Raw genomic sequence first — 18,956 nt, forward strand, 5'->3', positions numbered from 1 at the left:
GTCACTTGCTCTGGGCAAAGGGGGGAAGTAGGATAGGGCAAAGAGGTCACAGGCAGCGGCACTCGGGCGGCTGGGTGCAGGGTGCTTTTGAGCCGTCGGGCGCTCAATGTTATCCAATGAGGATCTTGAGAATGGAACAAAGGCTGCAGGCTCAGGGACCGTGACTCTCCAGGGGCGACCAGCACTTCGAGAGGTAAGTTGGGATGTTGGAGCACAGGTAGGTACCCCAAAGGGAGGCACAGGGGGTTGTAGGGTGCCGGGGTGTCTTTGGGTGTCGGAAAAGCTTACCCTCGGCTGTTCGCGGTTGGGGTGGCCCCTGGTTCTGAGTCTGCAGGCGTCGGCTGGTTCGTCGAGTCGGTCTTTGGGCACTGGACTTCGGGTCCCAGTCACCGGGGGGACGTCCTCGTGGTCTTAATTCGGGTTGGCCCAGCCCGGGCTCGGCTGGTGCAGAGTGGGCTGGTCCGGAGCTTCCTGGTTGGAACCAGGTGGGTTGTTGCAGCAGAGCCTCTGCTGATGGGAGTCCCAATCGTCGAGAGGGTCAAGGCAGGCAGGTCCTCTGGGTGTCCCAAGGTAGCTGTCAGTGGAGGTCGCCGGGTTTAGGCAGGAGCAGGTCCCAGGATCAACAGGCCAGTAGGTCTGGGGCCAAGTCAGTTATTGTTGTCCTGTTAGCAGCTGCACGGCGGGTCTTCTTCTGATCTTCTTTCTTCTTTTTCATATCGGGATCTAAGGAAGGAAGGTTCAGGGAGCCCCTAAATACTGAATTTAGGGGCGTTACAGGTAGGGCAAGGGCAGGAACCAATGGGTCCCTGTCCTGGGGTGAGTACACCCCCTAGCCTGTTCCTCTTCTGTGGGAGGGGGCAGGAGCCTAGCTGGGATTGGGCAGGACTCCCCATCTACAAGATGGCCGGGGTCCGGGGTCGTGCGTCACCTCGCCTCCTCCACCTGAGGGGTGGAGTTGGCACAGGTTGGCACCCCCCCCTTCCTGACATAGTTTTTCCCGCCAGTCTTCCCGCTAGGGTGGGGGTAGGCCTGGTGGGGGGCTGGTTGCTGGGTACAGCAAATGGTCTGGAGAAGCTCTCAGAGGCGGTATGCCTTTGAAGCTTCCCCCTGTCCATCCTGGGGGAGAAGACATATCACCTCGCCCAGGATGTGCATTGTTGCAGGCCCAGGAGAGCGGGGGGCTCTCCACCCAGGGGTCCAGCAACATGTCAGCTATGTGGCAGACTCTGCAGCCACTCAGCCCAGAGGTGGATTGTAGGTTCGGGTTTTGGAGGGCATCTCTAAGATGCCCTCTCGTGTATTTTACATTAAATCCCACACTGGCATCAGTGCAGGTTTAATGTGCTGAGAAGTTTGGTACCAAACTTGTCAGTCTTCAGTGTAGCCATTATGGTGCTGTGGAGTTCGTAATGACGACCTCCCAGCACCATATACTCTTAAATGGCATCACTGCACTTACAGTGCCCAGGAATGGCCCTGGGTGCTGTAGGGGCACAGGACTCATGCCCAGGTGCCCTCACCTCTGGCATAGGGCACCCAGCTAGAGGGGTGACTGAAGTATGCCAGGGCAGTGGGTTCTGTGGGCATGGCACACAGGGATGTGTGCCATGTCGACTCTTGCTTTAGTTCTGTACTTCGGCACTCAGCCTGCAAAGGCAGTGTGTGGGTGCCAGGGTACAGGGTCCCTGAGGGTGGCACAATAAGTGCTGCAGGACTCAGAGGTCTTCTCTGGTCACCATGCCCTGGGTACCTAGGGTACCATTTACTAGGGGCTGACAGGTGGCCAGAGATGCCAATTGGGTGTTTTGTTTTAGCATAGCTTTTCTTTGTAGGGAAGGAACACAGGCCCTGGGTTCCTGGTTGGCAGGGACCCAGGGCACACTCAGTCAAAGTACATCAGGAGTTCAGAAAAAAAGTGGGGGCAAACCAAGGCAAGAAAGATGGCACTTTCTCACACTCTGGTACTGCCTTACTGCTCGACCAAGATACCACTTTGGAAAGTAAGGTCAGTTCTGACTTTAACCTCTGTTATACCTTTGGGGATTGTGGACTCTATACACACTGTACTGCCTTATTGTCCAGTGTATACAGGGCCACTTTCTCACATGTGCAGTGAAAACTGATCGGTTTTGTGAATGCTCTAACTGAAATCTGGTCTACCATCTTGACAGACAAAAGTGAATAACGCTATGACTGGTTCCACTCCATACACCATATTCAGCTGCTTCCTTTTAGAACTCGTGTGTTCAAAAGCATTCACTTGGACAACTTATACTTAGTTCAAAGTTCCTACTCAGGGTAGCCTTGCCTAGCAAGAAGTCAGACTTCTTCTGTCTGGAATGGGAATAAACGGAGTCATCAGATGCCTTCTGGCAATTAGGGGCATAAACGGTTCCCCTGCAGTGCTGATGTGGTCAGGGACAAAGGGGGTACAAAAATTATACTGCAGTGATACAGGTGATACTTCCCCTCTTGGCCTTCAGTAATGCAGGCAGAAGTTTGGGTTACCTTATGTGCTGGGGCAACGCAGACGTGACCAGGACTCTGGAAAGTTCACAGTAGTTGTGCAGTTTAACTCCTTTCAAACAAGCTGCACTCTTGAGTGTCTGCCAACTTCTCACACAGCAGGCAGTACACTACTCCTTGCACAGCACTCCAGCATCACTTTCAGCTGGATTTTTCTAGAGTCTTAGTCCTTGGTCTGGAAGAAGGATGACCGTTCAAGCAGACTCTGTCCCTGGAACTTAGAACGCTATGCTGGTGCACAGCTCCTCCTTTAGTAATGAAGGTTCCAAGAACTATGTACTAGTCTAGCATAGATTCGCAGTGGACTCTTGCTTGGTTCAAAACGTGTGGGCTTCTTCAATCAAATCCTGCATGGCCACTTCATGATGAGCTCATGACAGGGCTATGGGCAAAAGGGGGTGACCACTGACCCAGGTTGAAACATTGATTCGTACAGCCAGCAGAGTAAGTTCTGACAGAGGCATAACTGCAAGCTTTAAAGGGAAGAAGACCTGCCACACAACTTGAAGGAAGACTGATACACAACACATTAGTGGTGAAGTTTAAGAATACACACAAGAAGAGCATGATCCCAGATCAGCAGTGACCTGGGCAGCCTCACACAAAGCACTTAACCCTTTCAGGTTGTCCTAGGAGGTATCTAAAATTGATTCACCCTGCACTCTTACCTGTGCGCACACAATCACTGCACTCAACTCATAACACATAATGGGACACACACACTAGGCACACATCCTACATGCATGAGATTGCAAGAACTAGTTTGCATGATCGAGACAAGCAGAAATCATCCTCTTCATGGAGACAAGTAAAAAGGCATAGCCCTTCATTAGCAATCTTGCTGCCACCACTAACAGTCCCATGAAAGCCACTCTTAAGAAGGGTTTATAATTTGCCTGCAGTGTTGATCTCTGAGCACGTAATTGGGGGGTTCTCAGATAATAATACCAGGGAGGCTATCAGTGAGCTTGTATGGCTGCCATGCTCTCTGGGGCAAAAATCCCTACCAGAAAGTAAAATAAGGCAGAAGCGCACATTCTCTAGAGGTATACAGTGGCTCTTCTGTCCCTTCAGTCATTAAAAGAACCTCCGGTTAAAGTTCAGAATAAATGGGTGTCTGCAGTCATTATTCAGTTTCATAATCTTTTATTCGGTTACCACTTGTTTGAAACCATAAAAAGTACATAGATAAAAATCATTTATAACAAAGTATGAGACAAAAAAAGGAAAAATAAAAATAATAAATACATTCCTTTTTCTAGATACACAAGCATTTAACAATCAAGAGCATGACGTATCTTAATGGTAGTTTTTAAGAAGGTAGCTATGCACTTTGCAACGTATGCTGAGTCCAAAAGCTGCAACGAGGTAAACGCTGGATAGCATGACCTTTGACCAATTAAACGAAGCAGTGGTAGGATCCAGGTTTTCCGGGGTAATTTATAAAATTTACAGAAGAAAATAACATGGATTGTTGACTGGGTAGATACGCCATCACACGGACAGTTCGTGATGGAGGTCGACCAGTTCTGTATTTGAGGAAAGGAAACTAAACGAAAAAACGAATTAAAACGAAATCTTGTCAGGAGATATTTCTCATGGTTAGACAGGTAATATGACAAATAGGGTTGCATACCTTTAACAGTCTGGACTGCACAAATTTGGGAATTGGAAGATTTTAAGATCTCAATTGAGCCTCGGAGTTCTCTTAGGTGACTCAAGCAGATCTGTTTTAGCTCTCTTCTTGAAATGTCCTCCACACTAGGTGGATCCTCAAAGAAAGAGCTACGTCCAAGGTCTCTGAAGAAATTACCCACGTAAACCAGCCATGGGATCCTTCGCCAATTTGTTAGATCTACAGTCTTTAATCAAAGAACGTGTTAAATGGCATTCAGCTTTTGTCCATATACGATGCCATAGAAGGATTGGTTGGGATCGTATGGTATCAGTGATGTAGTCGATGCCTAGCTCATTATGGGCAGCGTAGATCGGGGCACCTTGTGGAAGTGCCAGCAGATATTTAACAAACCCATTCTCTATTATCTGGATAGGATCTGTTGGGCCATAGCCCCATACTCCCGCGCCATAGGTGGCCACACTATGGCATTTTGCGTAGTATATCTTGAGCAGTTCAGAAGGGGCAGGTTTGCCAAGTTTCCTGGAAAAAGAAACCAGGGCCGTTGTTGCACGCTGGAAAAGAAGTTTTCTGCTGGCCGCGGCCTGTCGCCAGCTTAAAAAAATCATCCACCAGAATGCCTAAGTACGGATAGGCGGATGTTTTTTCCAGCTTTGTTTTTCCAGCAAAAATTGGTTTGGGATTCTTTACCCTAGGGCCAACATGCATAGTGAAAGTTTTTTTTATGTTGACTCTGAGGCCAAGAGATCCCATGAAGGAGCAGTATTTATTTAATTGCTTTTGCAGTTGATTCAATGTTCTGGCAAGAATGACCGAGTCATCTGCATATAGCAATGTTGGTATTGGGCGATGGTTAATCTGTGGTAAATCCTGGCTCCCTTCTAACATGGCCAGCTCGAGACCGTTGGTATAAAGGTTGAACAAAAAGGGAGCCAGTACACATCCCTGCCTTACACCCTTTCCGATTGAAAAGGAGGATGAGAGATCGCCGTTGACTCCAAATCTGACACAAGCCGTTGCGTCGGAATACAATTCTCGGAGGAAGACAATAAGGGCTGGATCCACCCCGAGGTCACTAAGAATAGCCCAGAGTTTGGAGTGCAGGACACAGTAGAACGCTGCACTAAGGTCAACTTACACAAGGAAGATGTTACCTCCTTTGGCTCCAGCGTACTTCCCCATCAAGAGTGCAAGATTCAGGGCCTGATCCACAGTCCCGAGACCCTTCTGGAAGCCATATTGCAGGTCGGTCATGATGTTATTGGTCTGGGCCCAGAGTTGGAGTCGGTCCAAAACCACCCGACCCGCAACTTTGCCCATGGAGTTCAGAAGGGAGATGGGCCTGTAGCAGGCAGGATCGTTACGGTTGCCTTTTTTAAAGATGGGGAGCAGGATTGATGTCGACCATGAATCCATCAGCCCAGTTTTTGCAGCTGGAGCCAGCACCTGGGTGAGAAGTGGAGACCAGAGCTCGAGGTTGTTAAGAAAGAAGTCCAACGGGACTCCGTCGGGTCCGGGTGCTTTGCCGAGTTTAGACGCTTTGAGAGCTTTCACGACCTCTACGTGATTGAAGTAGGTGTTGATCGGGAAACAGTTTCTCTCCACCTTACTACTTCTGCTCGGGTCTTCACCTAGAGGGTCTTGTTGAGAGTTCCCAAAGATTTTAGAAAAATGGTCGACCCATTCATCGGCTGTCACCGCAACATCCAGATACTGTCCTGTTGATAAATCAGCCAGGAAAGGGGATCTAATAACTTGCCAGAAGAGGGCGCTGTCTTTCTTATGGCAACTGTCGTGTAATTGTGCCCAGAGATTTTGCTTAATTTCTCTCTTACGTTCTACTCTGGTTAAGTTGTAGAATTTCCTTAAACTGGCAATTTCCGAGATATCTCTCGTAGATCTACAGAGGGCTGCCTTTAGATTTGAAAGAGCCTTTCGACACTTCGTATTGAACCATCTCTCAGTAGTACACTTTTTGCTTTTGTGCTTGGCTGTAAACTCTTCTCTAACTACCTCCAGGATTTTCTGGAAACTGGCCATGATTGTTTGTGGAGAAGAGTCTAAATTTAAGCAGTCAAAAACCCATGGTTTAGCTTTTACAAGAACCCTCTCTGTGATTTTGGCTGGGTCCACCTTTGCCCATTTAACTGTGAAACCATTCACCTTGTTCATAGTTAGTGAGCTTTGTGTTAGCTGGCTAATGATGTTAGAGTGCATAGACACATTTTTAGGAACAACTGTAACACTGATGGTAAAGTGATTGCTACTAACATCAGACCCGGTATGAACATTTTCCACTTGACCCTTCAAACTGTGAGAAGACAAGATATAATCGATAGTGGTGGAACACCCCCTACCATGAGAAGTTGGTGAAAAGTCAGTTGGAGGATCCACTAATTCATTAACAAAATTAAGATCTAATGAAAAAAAGGACTCATTTAATATGTTTCCGCAAATAGTGTGCGCAAAATGGGGCAATGGGCTACCATGTTCATCCAGTAAGCCACAGTTTCCATTTTTATAGTTAGTGCATAGTGGAAGATTAAAATCACCACCCCAGACCACGTATGCTGGGGTTGTCTGAGACTCATTACGCGCGGTTGTTAAAAAAGTGGTAATTTCATTAAGAATTTTTATACAATCCGTTGTTCCAAGATTGTTATAAAAATTAACTATAAAATAAGTACTATTTTTGCTGAATTTTAGCTGCAGAATTTGATAACTCAGGTTTTCTTTGGACCTGCTTATCGTTAGGGGAGACAGAGAGTTGGCAACATATACTGCCAGTCCTCCCTTGGGTCTGCCCAGGGCACCCTGACTGGCCGGAATATAAAATGTTTTATAGCCCGCTAAATGATGTGGAATAGTTGACCATGTTTCTTGGAGGCAGACTATCTGGTGTTCGTTTATCGTCTCCAACCATAGCTGTTGGGACAACTTGGCACGTAAACCTGCAACATTCCAATACATGATTGAAAAGTTCGAATTTGTGGAATGGAGATAGGCGTTTGACTGGGGTGGTAGAATTTCAGGTAACAGGCAGTCGGTAGCACACGTGAGCGGGCACACCGTTATGGCCACAGTCCCTGGCGTATTGTTATTAACAGGATCCTTAATCTTCAGGAATTTTAGATCGCTTATTTCAATGGAAGCCTCCGAGGGTCCTTCCGGCGTTATATTGGAAAGGGCAGAGGGAAGTTCTAATGTAGTTCTGTCCTTGTTAGCTTGGTGGATAAACGTTGTTAGTTGTGAAAGAGTTTGGCATTCTGGCGGACTTGATTGTGTTTCGGGGCTAGGTGAGGCGCCGGAAACTCTAGTGGCCTGATTCACGCTGATTGGATTCATTGTTGGTCAATCTACGGATTCCAAGCAGTCATAGCGGTTCCTGATTGGAAAACCTTGCCAACCATCCGTAGGGAAATGGGTCCTGCCTGGGTACCAGAGCTGTGTCTGCCATTACTATATCTGTGACCTACGTGATTCCAGTGCCCATTAGATGGTTGTTGCCAGTTTGGAATGGGGGTGTATTGGTAGGTGTTCACTGGAGGGTAAAAAAAGGAGAGAGGTTGGGCATCAATTCCCCCCCTTTTTTCCAATGTTGGCCAGGAGCAAATATAGTCGACTGTGGAAGGATCATCACAGTTTACTATAATGCAGTCACCTTGTATTGATTTACGTTCATCCCCTATCCAAGTTACTCTGCGGACTGTAGAAATTCTATTTGAGTGGCGAGGCTGTAAAGGCCTGTTTAAACTAAGCCACTGCAAAACCTTATTTTTAAGGGACCAGGAAGGTTCATCGTTGCCATCTGGTAGTTCTGGAACACCGGTTAGAATGACCGTATAGGGTGATGCCTCGGGTGGAAGATGAATGGGGCGTCTTGGCCGTGCTCCCCTTTTATCCACCCCCAAGGATTTTGGTCCAGGGGTCTTAGGTGGTAGGGGTGCCTGTTTTTTGTTGACCGCTAAGTCCGAATTTTTCGCAGGACCTGGGGGAATCTGGGACGGGACGGGGGCTAATGTAGTCGTAGCCGAGCCTGAATCAGAGTTTAGATGGGGAGGAACTGGTGGTGCACTAGCCTTTGATTGCACAATGGGAGCCTTTGCAGCTGGAGTCGACTTGGTACACGGACCTGGTTGGGCCATTTGGGGAGCTAGTACTGGACATTTAGCTTTCACTTTCCCCTGTTTTGTTGAAACTAAACTAGACTGGGTAGATGGAGTAGCGGATAAAACTGCTATCTGTTTTTCAAGGTGTCTCAAGCTGGTTTCCAGAGGTTTTAAGTGAAGCATAAGAAGGTCCCTGATGCTAGATAATAGAAACTGGGTGGTGTTACAGGACCTACAGAAACCCCCAGACTGGCCCATGTTGGAGAGATTATGTGGTATGCTATCTGAAATGATCACAGGAGGAAAATTAGCCTTTAATGCATTTAAGCTAGAAGGAACAGGCTGCCCCCCCCTCAGGCTCCATAGGGGCATTAGATCTAACTAAGTTATCATTTATCCTACCGTCCCCCCGTTTTGGAACCGCACCCTCCCTCACCCCCCGGGACTGCTTGTCTGAAGAGATATCTTGGATTTGACATAGCTCCAAATCAGGGGTAGTTTCAAGATCCACAGACGAAAGGGAGTCTACCAGAGAATGGGTTCCTGAGAGATCCACCGAACAAGGGACTGTGTGGATTTCTACTGTGGTTGCAGACGGTATCAGAGAAGGGGTGTTAGGGTCTTGATGGGTAGGAGAAACTGCTGAGGCCAAGGGGCCCAAAGAAGAGCGTTTAGCATTCAGAAGATCTAAAGAAACCCTTCGCTCCAACAGGGAGATGCTCTGGTCGATGACCTCATTGGTTCGCGATATAAATTGATCAATCGGACCTGTGAGATGGGTAACAGATGATGCAGTTTTCGTTTTGCTCCTAGTGCCTCTGGTCATGTTGCCCTACTCTAAGGATCAGTCAATGTTCCAGAGAGTCCCTATAAAGGAAGTAAGGGGGGTGGCCCGGTCCGGTCTCTACCGGTCACGAACGGGCAACAACGGGCCCGCCCTTGGCCCGGGCTTCGCCCGGCGTCCCGCTCGCATCCCGCGAGACGCGGCTAGTGTCACCTTTATGCGCCTCCTGGCGCTGGGTTGTGACGCTGGAGACCTCGAGGGCTGCCGGGAGTTGTAGGCAGCCCCTCGCCACACTCCACTCGGCGGCCCCGCTCTAGATTGTAAGAGAGCAGCAGGGCAGCGGGAGGCAGGCGGGAGGAGCAGGGTCTCGACAGCCAGGTGAAAGCATTGTGGAGTTCAGCAGAATACAGGGTCAGCAGGAATAGAATAACGGGAAATACAGCGAAGCCCCGCTCACAGGAACTAGTGTCACCTTTATGCGCCTCCTGGCCCTGGGTTGTGACGCTGGAGACCTCGAGGGCTGCCGGGAGTGATTATAAAAAAATGCCTGTTGCATGGCATATTCGAATCCAACACAAATTTCAGTTCACATCATAAGTCTACTTCCCCATTACCAAGTATTTTATTCGCTTTAGATACCATTTTTGGGTCTGCGGTAACAGTAGTAAGGAAGTGAAAGTGGGCATCCTCTTGTAGGTTGCTTTCCATTATACGAGTGGAAGACAGATTTTTGCCACAGGGATTGCAGTCAGATTCTCCCCTTTGTCAGGGCCTTGATTGATCGAAAGATTAAATGCACATGGCATACATTGACAAGGATAGGTTTGCCTTGAGTGCCTTTCTGCCACTGCAACTTGGATGCAAAGAGGGATGTCTGATTTAGTCTAGTGGACTCACACTGGATGTCTACTCAAACATATGGATTTTGTACCTTACATCTACTCCAAATAATTTAATATTCTACTTCAATACACTTCTGTCACTCTTAATCAATATAAATAGTAGGCTTAAGAGATAGTAGGCATCTATGTATAGGCATACCAGTAAAAAGACCTGGGCCTGTCCAGTATATTCCCACCACCAGTCCCGGCTCAGCTTGAGCTGAGTGGTCAGTAACCACCCTAACTTAGAAAAATGGTCCACTCTGGGTGTCGAAATGGGCCATCCTCCATGGACATGCATGGCTGCCATTGCTATGACATGAGACTTATGGTAAGTCAGAAAAAACGTAAATGTCAGGATGGCACAGCCATCGTACGGACTTCCTTTTGTCCTAAAAGTGCAGCTTGCAAACAGCAGACTTATACATATCTTAGAAGGTAATATGATCAATTGATACATCACCCAGTCCCAATTACTTACAGCTGAAGGAGACAGAGTTCCCATCGTCTTGGTAGACGCCACGGTCACTGGTACCATTGGAGTTGACAGTCTGCAATGTAAAGAGCAGTTTCCGCCGCCGCTGCCTCTCTCTGCACTTGCGCTTGGCCTGGCTGTTCATGCTGGGACTAGGCGGGCTGATGGTGTGACTTGGCCGGGCCACAGCTCCACTGCCGCTGCTACAGCTGGCGCTCTTTCCTTCATCCTCTTCCTCCTCAGCTTCCCCATTGGAGGGATCGGACATGAGATCAGCCTCTGATGCTTCAGACTTGTCATCTGCTTCACCACTACCACTGGCCTCTTGGTCTTGAGTTGCCGTGCTCTGCGGACTCCCCTCGTCTTCACCTGGTAGATTAAAAGGGAAAAAGAAATATATACATATCAAAAACATGCTGTAACAAGACAAAAATAGAGGCCGATAAGGAAAGCACTTAAAAATGTTGGAAAAAATTAAATCTTTGTTAAAAAAAGGTCATAATAAAGATTGAGCTGGCAATAATATTTTGTTTCAACTCATCTTTCTGCACCTCTCTTACATGATTATGGGACAGCACTAAACGAGAAGGGCAATCACATGCTGTAAGAAACTGGCTCTATATATACTGTACCAAACTGAGGTACAGTGTGTATAGAGTCCAAGAGTCCCCAGAGGAAGGCAGAGGTTAAAGTTAGATAGAACCTTACTCTGCAAAGTGGTAGCTTGGTCGAGAAGTAAGGCAGTATCAGAGGACAGTGTTAAGCATTTGATGTACACACTCAGTCAGCAACTGATTTCACACACAAGAACTGAACTCTAGGCCAATTGTTTTTGTATAAAAATATATTGTTGTTTATTTCTAGAACCAAGCAAGCCTGGTACAGGTAAGCATTAAATATTTTTAAGTAGTAAGTTACTGGATATAGAACAGTTTGAAAATGCAATAGGAACTGTACTTTGTTTGATTTACAGGGGAGCAGTAGAATGCAAATACAGTACATTGGAATGAATAGGCTTTTTCAATAAATTGCAGGTAAGTTACTTTTACGTTACTTTTTCTAACTAAGTGCTGGATGCCTAGATTCATCACTGGTATATAAATTAATGTTATACACCCGCACTCCAAGTGAAAATAGATTGTTGTTTGTAGCACGCTCCTGGGTGCGCACTCCGAAGTGCACTTCAATATAATCCAAAAAACGCGTGCCCCTCAATAGGGGAACGTCCCCAGGTTACAGCAATGCCCCTTCTGGGGTTGAAACTTAATCAAAAAGAAATTTTGATACTTTGCAGTGATTCTTGATTTATTTAATCCTTAGGTTCAGAGTTATATTTCACTCAAATCCTCAATTCTTAATTATTCCAATAACATAGGAGTTCCATCAAAAAAACTTTCAAATCCATATCCAAATCTGTGTGTAGTAATGCATGTTTATTGCTTCGATCCCATCTTTGTGGGGTATAGAGGTATATAGGGATTTCACATCCATACTACAAAGAATGATAGGTTCATCCAATGTTAATTTAATCTCCTCTAATTTTCTTATGAAGTCGGTAGTCATTGTCGCTGGGATATTCATTCTTTCTCACTATCTGAGCTGACACTAAGAACTCACCACCTTAAACTAAGCTCAACCACCGTATTTGTGGTACACACCTATCTGTATCATGTAACAGATTGTTTGCATTTGTTTTCTGTTCTTATATTCTATCAGAATTACATTTCCAATTGTATTCTGCACTACTCTACACAATTCTACAACCTGCACCCATTCTTCACCTTTCTCTCCTGTAATTCACCGACTGCTACCTCATATTTTGGTCGCTCACTAGTGTCACTTTTGCTCCCTAGGGTCACTTTTGATCTTTTGATCTATGTAACTTGCTGTTTGCGTTTGTATCTGGCATTCAGCATATTTATGTAACCCGCACCCGTTTATGTAACCCGCACCCATTGCACTTTTCTCTCCTGTAATGCACCGATTGATACCTCTTATATGCTGGTTGCTCACTTATGTCACTTTTTGCCCGCTAGTGCCATTTTTGTTCCATGTAACCTGTTGTGTTTGCATTTGCATCTTGCTTCTGCATATCATTATCATTTTTGTTCACCCTCCCGCACTACCCATATCGCCATACCAACATGGATCCCATTGGCAAGCACACATATAAAATCAACTACCCACCCGTGCTCACCAAAAAAGCCGCTAAACGCTTTAAACACTACTTCCTTAGGTCCCACCCAGAAACCCCCTTTGCCGACACCTACTTCTCATCGGCCAATGGACCCTTGAACACCGATATCATCTTCCACACCACACGCAGAGCTCAATGGAAAAAAGTGTTCCTCACCCTACTCACCGTCTCCACCACCAGGAAATCCGCCCATGGCCTAACACTCTCAATCACACCATCCCAACTCTTCCCAGGCAGAACCACCATCACTATTTACAATAACGGGATTGTCCTAATTCAATCGACAGACAGGAACCTGGAACTACTTGACAACCTGTTCCCCACCTTCAAAGAACACCTATCCAATCGGACTTACACTCATATCTCCCCCAATCCTACCACCCCTGACGTCACAGCACCCAGCCTTGACCCTCCTAACCCAGTTCAGCCCCAGAACGACACTCACCTCACCATCACACCCAGCACCATAGTCAATTTCCCAACGGCTGCAGCTAGCCCTCCCCACCCCTCAATCACAGACCTAGATCTCGCCCCCTCATACACCACCCGCTCCCCCATTCCCCCTACCAACACTCGTACCTCCGCTCATCTTCCCATATCCCCCCCCACACTTTGCACTCCCGTCCCGTCCTTCACACCAATCTCCTCAGAACACTCCTCCTCCCCCAACTGCACCCCACACAACATGACTCTCTGTCCGCCTATCTCCCCCCACACTTAGCACTCCCGTCACGCCTAGCCTGCGCCCCCCTTCAACCTCTCACCCCCCCACTCTCACTCCCCACTATCCCACCTCCACCCCCGCAACAGCCAGCCTCCACACCGCCCCCATTTACCCTTCCCCTCCTAGCACTGATGCCCTTCCCAATAACGCCAACACCAACCCTAACACCAATCCTCTCTCCAACACTTCCAACCCCTTCACCAGCTCCACCTCTCCACCCAGATTCCCCCCCCTCTCCAGCAACCTACACGCCTGTTCACCGCCAGTACCCCTCCCCAACTCCGCGCCCAACACCACGCTGGACATGATTATGTCCACCCTCCTCCAAGTGAAAGAAGAACTACACTCCATCAAAGAGTTGCTCATCACACACCCCAGACACCCCCTTCCCACCACCACCTTTACACCTAATAACACTTCCCGTTCACCTCCTACTCGCCTTACCACACAACACCCCCCACACTGGACCTCTATCCCTTCTCGCAATACCACCAATCACAATACCAATCGCAATCGCATTACCACCAATCGTAATACTCCCTTTACACCTAACAATACACCTAACACCTCCTCCCCACCTCCTACTCGCCTTATCACACAAAACTCCCCACACTGGACTTCTATCCCCTCTCGCAATACCACCAATCGCCCCAGACGCACTACCAATACGATCTCAGACCATGACATACACACCCTTCTCCACTCTTACGTCCCGGCTCCCCATAATCGCCTAGCCACCAACCATCTGCCCATCCCAACGATTATCTCTAACCCCCTCAGACACCAAAAGGATAACAACAGAGGCGCCGTCCCCAACAACCTCACAAATGTACCCCTTACTATAGAACCTTCCTCCACCCCTAGCCTCAAATGCATACTTCTCAATTGCAGATCGGCCCAAAGACATTCCGCGGAGGTCGCCGATCTCATCACTTCTCTGGAACCGGATCTAACCATTCTGACTGAAACATGGTTATCTGATTCGCTTATCATGGATATCCTAGTCCCACCCAACTACTGTATCATTAGACTTGACAGGATCAAAAAGACAGGCGGTGGAATTGCCTGTATCTACAGAAGCAACCTCTCAGTTATTAAAGCGTCCGCCCCCTCTCTTACTTCCTGTGAATACCTCTGCCTTGATATCATCAGCGAAAGCAAACCGGTATGTTCACTACACATCATATACCACCCACCTGGGGACAAGCTCTCCTTCTTCCAACAACTCATGGACACAATTTCAACCAACTCAGGACGGCAAAACACCCAAATTTTCCTTGGCGACTACAATCTCCATTGGAATGACAGCAGTGACACAGTGGTAAATAGCCTCAAAAGCTTCCTCAACGCCCTTGATCTCACCCAAATATGCAATAGCCCGACCGATGAGAAAGGTTCTATCCTCGACCTTATCATCTCCAAAGAGGACGCTATTCAACTTGAGTCAATCCAACCTTGCGACTGGTCAGATCATCATATTGTCTCCTTCCTTATCAATGAAAAAATTAAACTTAACCCAGTTCAAGCCTCTAAGCCCAAAGTTTGGAAAAGAGACATGAAGAAACTCAACCCAAACTCCTTACCGCCTAACAGCTGCAATCTCCTACTTCCCCCTTCCGGCGCCACGGACGTTCATCTCCTGACTGACCACTATCTCAATGCTATGTCCACAATAATCAATGAGGCTGCACCCATGCAACTGAAAAGAGTTTCGTCCAAGATCTCCAACCCATGCTATGACGGGAGCCTCAATGATGATAGACGGGCCATGCGAATGGCAGAGCGCACCTGGAGGTCAGCCCCCTCTGCACTGCACCTAAAAACCCTTAAGAAACAGAGAAATGCCTACTTCAGGAAAATAAAACGCTCAAAAAGAGATTTCTTCAGCCTCCAGCTCGCCCAAGCAAAAAAACGCCCAAGAAAATTGTTTGAGCTAATCAGAACACAATCCAAAGAACAACCCCAGACACTCAGCACCTTGGGCGTTACACCTACCTGTGAAGACTTCTCTGCTTACTTTAACCAAAAAACCGACAACATAAGAAGCGATCTCCTCAATGACGCACTCCTTTACTCCAACCCCCAACACACAGCAGCACCTGAACCAAAGAACAATGCTACATGGTCTTCCTTTGGCACCTATTCCGAAGAAGAAATTGGCAGATTGCTCAGCACTCTGAAACCATCCAATCACCTCACTGACCCCCTTCCTGCTAACGCTGTAAAGGACTTTACCCCTTTTCTCCTCCAACTCTGGACTAAGATTATCAATAGCTCTCTTCAACAAGGACCCATCCCTAACGCCCTCAAAGTCAGACAAGTCACACCGCTACTGAAAAAACCAACAGCAGACCCCTTTGATCTAAACAATTACCGCCCTATTACAAATATTCCCACTCTCGCTAAACTGTTGGAAAAATGCGTACAGCTACAACTGACTAAACACATAGATAAGTTTGATCTCCTCAACGCGCATCAATCAGGCTTCCGAGCAGGGCACAGTACCGAAACGGCCATGACTCACATAGTTGACGACACCCTCCAAATCCTAGACCAAAACAATACCTGCCTCCTCATCCTTCTTGATCTTTCCTCAGCATTCGACACAGTTAAACATGAGAACCTACTCGATCTATTAAACACAAGAATGGGCATATCTGGGACTGTTCTCAAGTGGTTCACCTCCTTTCTACACAACCGCTCACAAAGACTCAAAAGCAACAACCTGATGTCCTCTCCGGTACCTGTATCGCTAGGCGTCCCTCAAGGATCCTCCCTCTCCCCAACACTGTTCAACCTAGTTATGGAACCCCTCACTACTTTGCTACAAACATCCAATGTTCACTTTCACATGTATGCCGACGACACCCAACTTTATCTCAAAATACAATCTCCCAAGGACATCATGCTTCTGAGCACCACGATCAGAAACACCCAATCCTGGCTTGCCGAGAATCACCTCAAACTCAATGCGCTGAAGACTGAGTTCCTCCTGATCTCACCTCCCGGAAAAATCTCTACGGCTCAAACATGGCTTAAGCACTTAACGGCTCTAAATGTACAACCTACCATAGTAGACTCAGCAAAATCTTTAGGCATAACACTTGACGCCAATCTCAACATGCAGCAGCACATCAGCAAGGCAACCAAAGGAGCGAACTTCCAAATCAATACCTTGAGAAAACTTAAACCCTTCCTTCCTGCCAAAGACTTCCAAACTGCAGTACAATCTATAGTCATCCCGCACACAGAACACGGTAGCACCGCCCTCTGCGGGCTCCCCCTAACTACAACGGCACCCCTAAGAGCGTCTCTTAACGCTGCAGCGAGACTCATCACTGGCTCAAAAAAACACTCGCATATTTCCCCTGACTTTAAATCCCTGAACTGGCTACCTTTTGAAGCCAGAATACATCTGAAAATCGCCTGCTTGACGCACAAGGCTGTACACATGAATTCACCCGCCTACCTCACTCAAAAGCTGACAATGTCTGGTGGCTCTAGAACTACTAGAAGCACAAACAATCTTCTGCTGAAGCCTCGAAGATTTCGGAAGGAAAAAACCTATAAACGCTCCTTTTCAGGAATGGCACCCAGGATCTGGAACTCACTCCCTAGTGAAACCAGGCTCATCTCCTCCAACAAACTTTTTAAGAAAGAAGTAAAAGCGATCCTCATGGCTAAATACACATGATCTATTATTCTGTATTTCTCATGAATCCGCTCTGTACTACCTGCCTGACCCCTTGGTCTATTTGTATTACTTGTATTATCGACTTATTTGATTGTATACGTTCCCACTTTGTATATTTTATATTGTTGACGCACCTGTTTGACTTTGCACACTCTACCTACACCACCTTAACTATCCCTACTCTTGTACTACTGATGCACCTGTGTGACTATACACCCTGCACACACCTACCTCAACTATGCCTTTATGCTATCTCCAAAAGCATTTTAAGCACGCTTAAACAAGTATATGCTCCTTATTTTTTTACTTTTATACTATTGGCGCAACTGTTTGACTATGCTCCTTGTACCGACACTACCTCACCTGTGACCTACCTCTTGTATTTTGACCTACCTATGTAACTATGCACCTTGTACCTAATTACCTCAATTACTACTCTATCACCCCCTTGTACTTGTAAAGCGCTCTGATATCTGCAAAGATCTTGTTTGCGCTATATAAAACTTTCAAAATAAAATAAATACAAATAAATAAATAAAAGTAGTGTCCTGAACGTATGCCCTCATCCTTATCACTCTTAGTTGTAAGTATTTATCTAGAAGTTGACCAATCGGTTCATGAATGCTCCCCTTATGCTTTGTGAGGTTTCATACACATATTTACCCGTTGTTTAGTACAGGATGTTGTCCTTTTTCAATGTTCTTGCAACTTTTGCATTTAGTCCTGCATTACTATCACTATCGTTTCACCTGGCATAGTTTTTTTCACTTTGCACATTTCAAGATGGCCTCCATACCCAGCACACCGGCTTTTATAGTCCTTTCACCATTTTGGTGGCAACTTGAATCTTGGAGTAATGGACAGGACGCGAGAGTGCGCTTGCCCAGTAAGTTTTCGTTTTTCAGCTCCATAGTACTAATACCGGCACAATCGTTACCTATTTTGGGGTTAGTTTCACATTTGCCGTGCGTTTAAACACTAGCGGCATTATTGATGCACTTTTTCATTTACGGTCATATTCACCATTAGTCGAACCTCTTCCGAGGTCAGTTTTCAGAATTGTTGATTAGCGTTAGTGTTTACACTTGCGCGTCATAGATGCACTTTGTTGGATTTATTTTTTGCCGATGTCACTGACAAGTTTTAACCCTTTAGGAGTGTGATTGACACTAGATTGATAATAAGCACTAAGTTCTTTATGACATCACGGCATGTTGTAACCATCCCCGAGTATCTTTTAACTCATGTTGCACAAAGCTTCAGTTTTATTTATACGTGCTCTTTCGAATCCACTAACCTTTCTATCAGTATTGAGGGTTCACAAAGCTCCATTTTATTAAGCACCCTCACCACGTGGAATGCTTTTTAGTCTTTTGAGTTCATCACGCCGTTTTTTTCAGTTTCTCCTTACGCACTGATCTTTTTGAGCACTAGTTTTTGATATCAGTCACATTGAAGTTTAATAGTTTTTGAAACCTGTCACATTGTAGTATAATACTCCTTTGAGTGAAGGACCTGGTCCTCATGTACTTTTGGCATATTTTCATTTTCAGATTTGAACTCCCTGATGAAGGCTATGAACTAGCCGAAATGCATTGGAGTTGTCAGCAATATGCATATTGGAATATATGAGAAATGAGGATTTGAGTGAATTATAACTCTGAACCTAAGGATTAAATAAATCAAGAATCACTGCAAGTATCAAAATTTCTTTTTGATTAAGTTTCAACCTCAGAAGGGGCATTGCTGTGACCTGGGGACGTTCCCCTATTGAAGGGCATGCGTTTTTTGGATTCGATTTATCACTGGGACATTTCCTGTAAACATGTGAGTAAATGCATTTTTGTTATTCGTGCGATTTTCCAAAAATATTTTCAGATTTCAAAACTCCACACTTCGAACTTTTTGGAGTTGTACATTGCAATGAATA

The 18,956-nt window shown here is 46.4% G+C and overlaps 1 protein-coding gene across 1 annotated transcript in view; it reads right to left on the reverse strand.

The window, feature by feature from the left end:
* The window catches only part of USP11 (ubiquitin specific peptidase 11), a 452,733-nt gene that overhangs the window by 73,024 nt on the left and 360,753 nt on the right, over positions 1 to 18,956 (reverse strand). The window contains exon 15 of the mRNA XM_078664784.1: positions 10,418 to 10,780. Coding sequence (XP_078520910.1) covers positions 10,418 to 10,780 — 363 coding nt within the window. The remainder of the gene's footprint in view (positions 1 to 10,417; positions 10,781 to 18,956) is intronic.

The sequence above is a fragment of the Lissotriton helveticus genome, chromosome 10, assembly GCF_964261635.1.
Source record: "Lissotriton helveticus chromosome 10, aLisHel1.1, whole genome shotgun sequence".
Taxonomy (NCBI): Eukaryota; Metazoa; Chordata; class Amphibia; order Caudata; family Salamandridae; genus Lissotriton; species Lissotriton helveticus.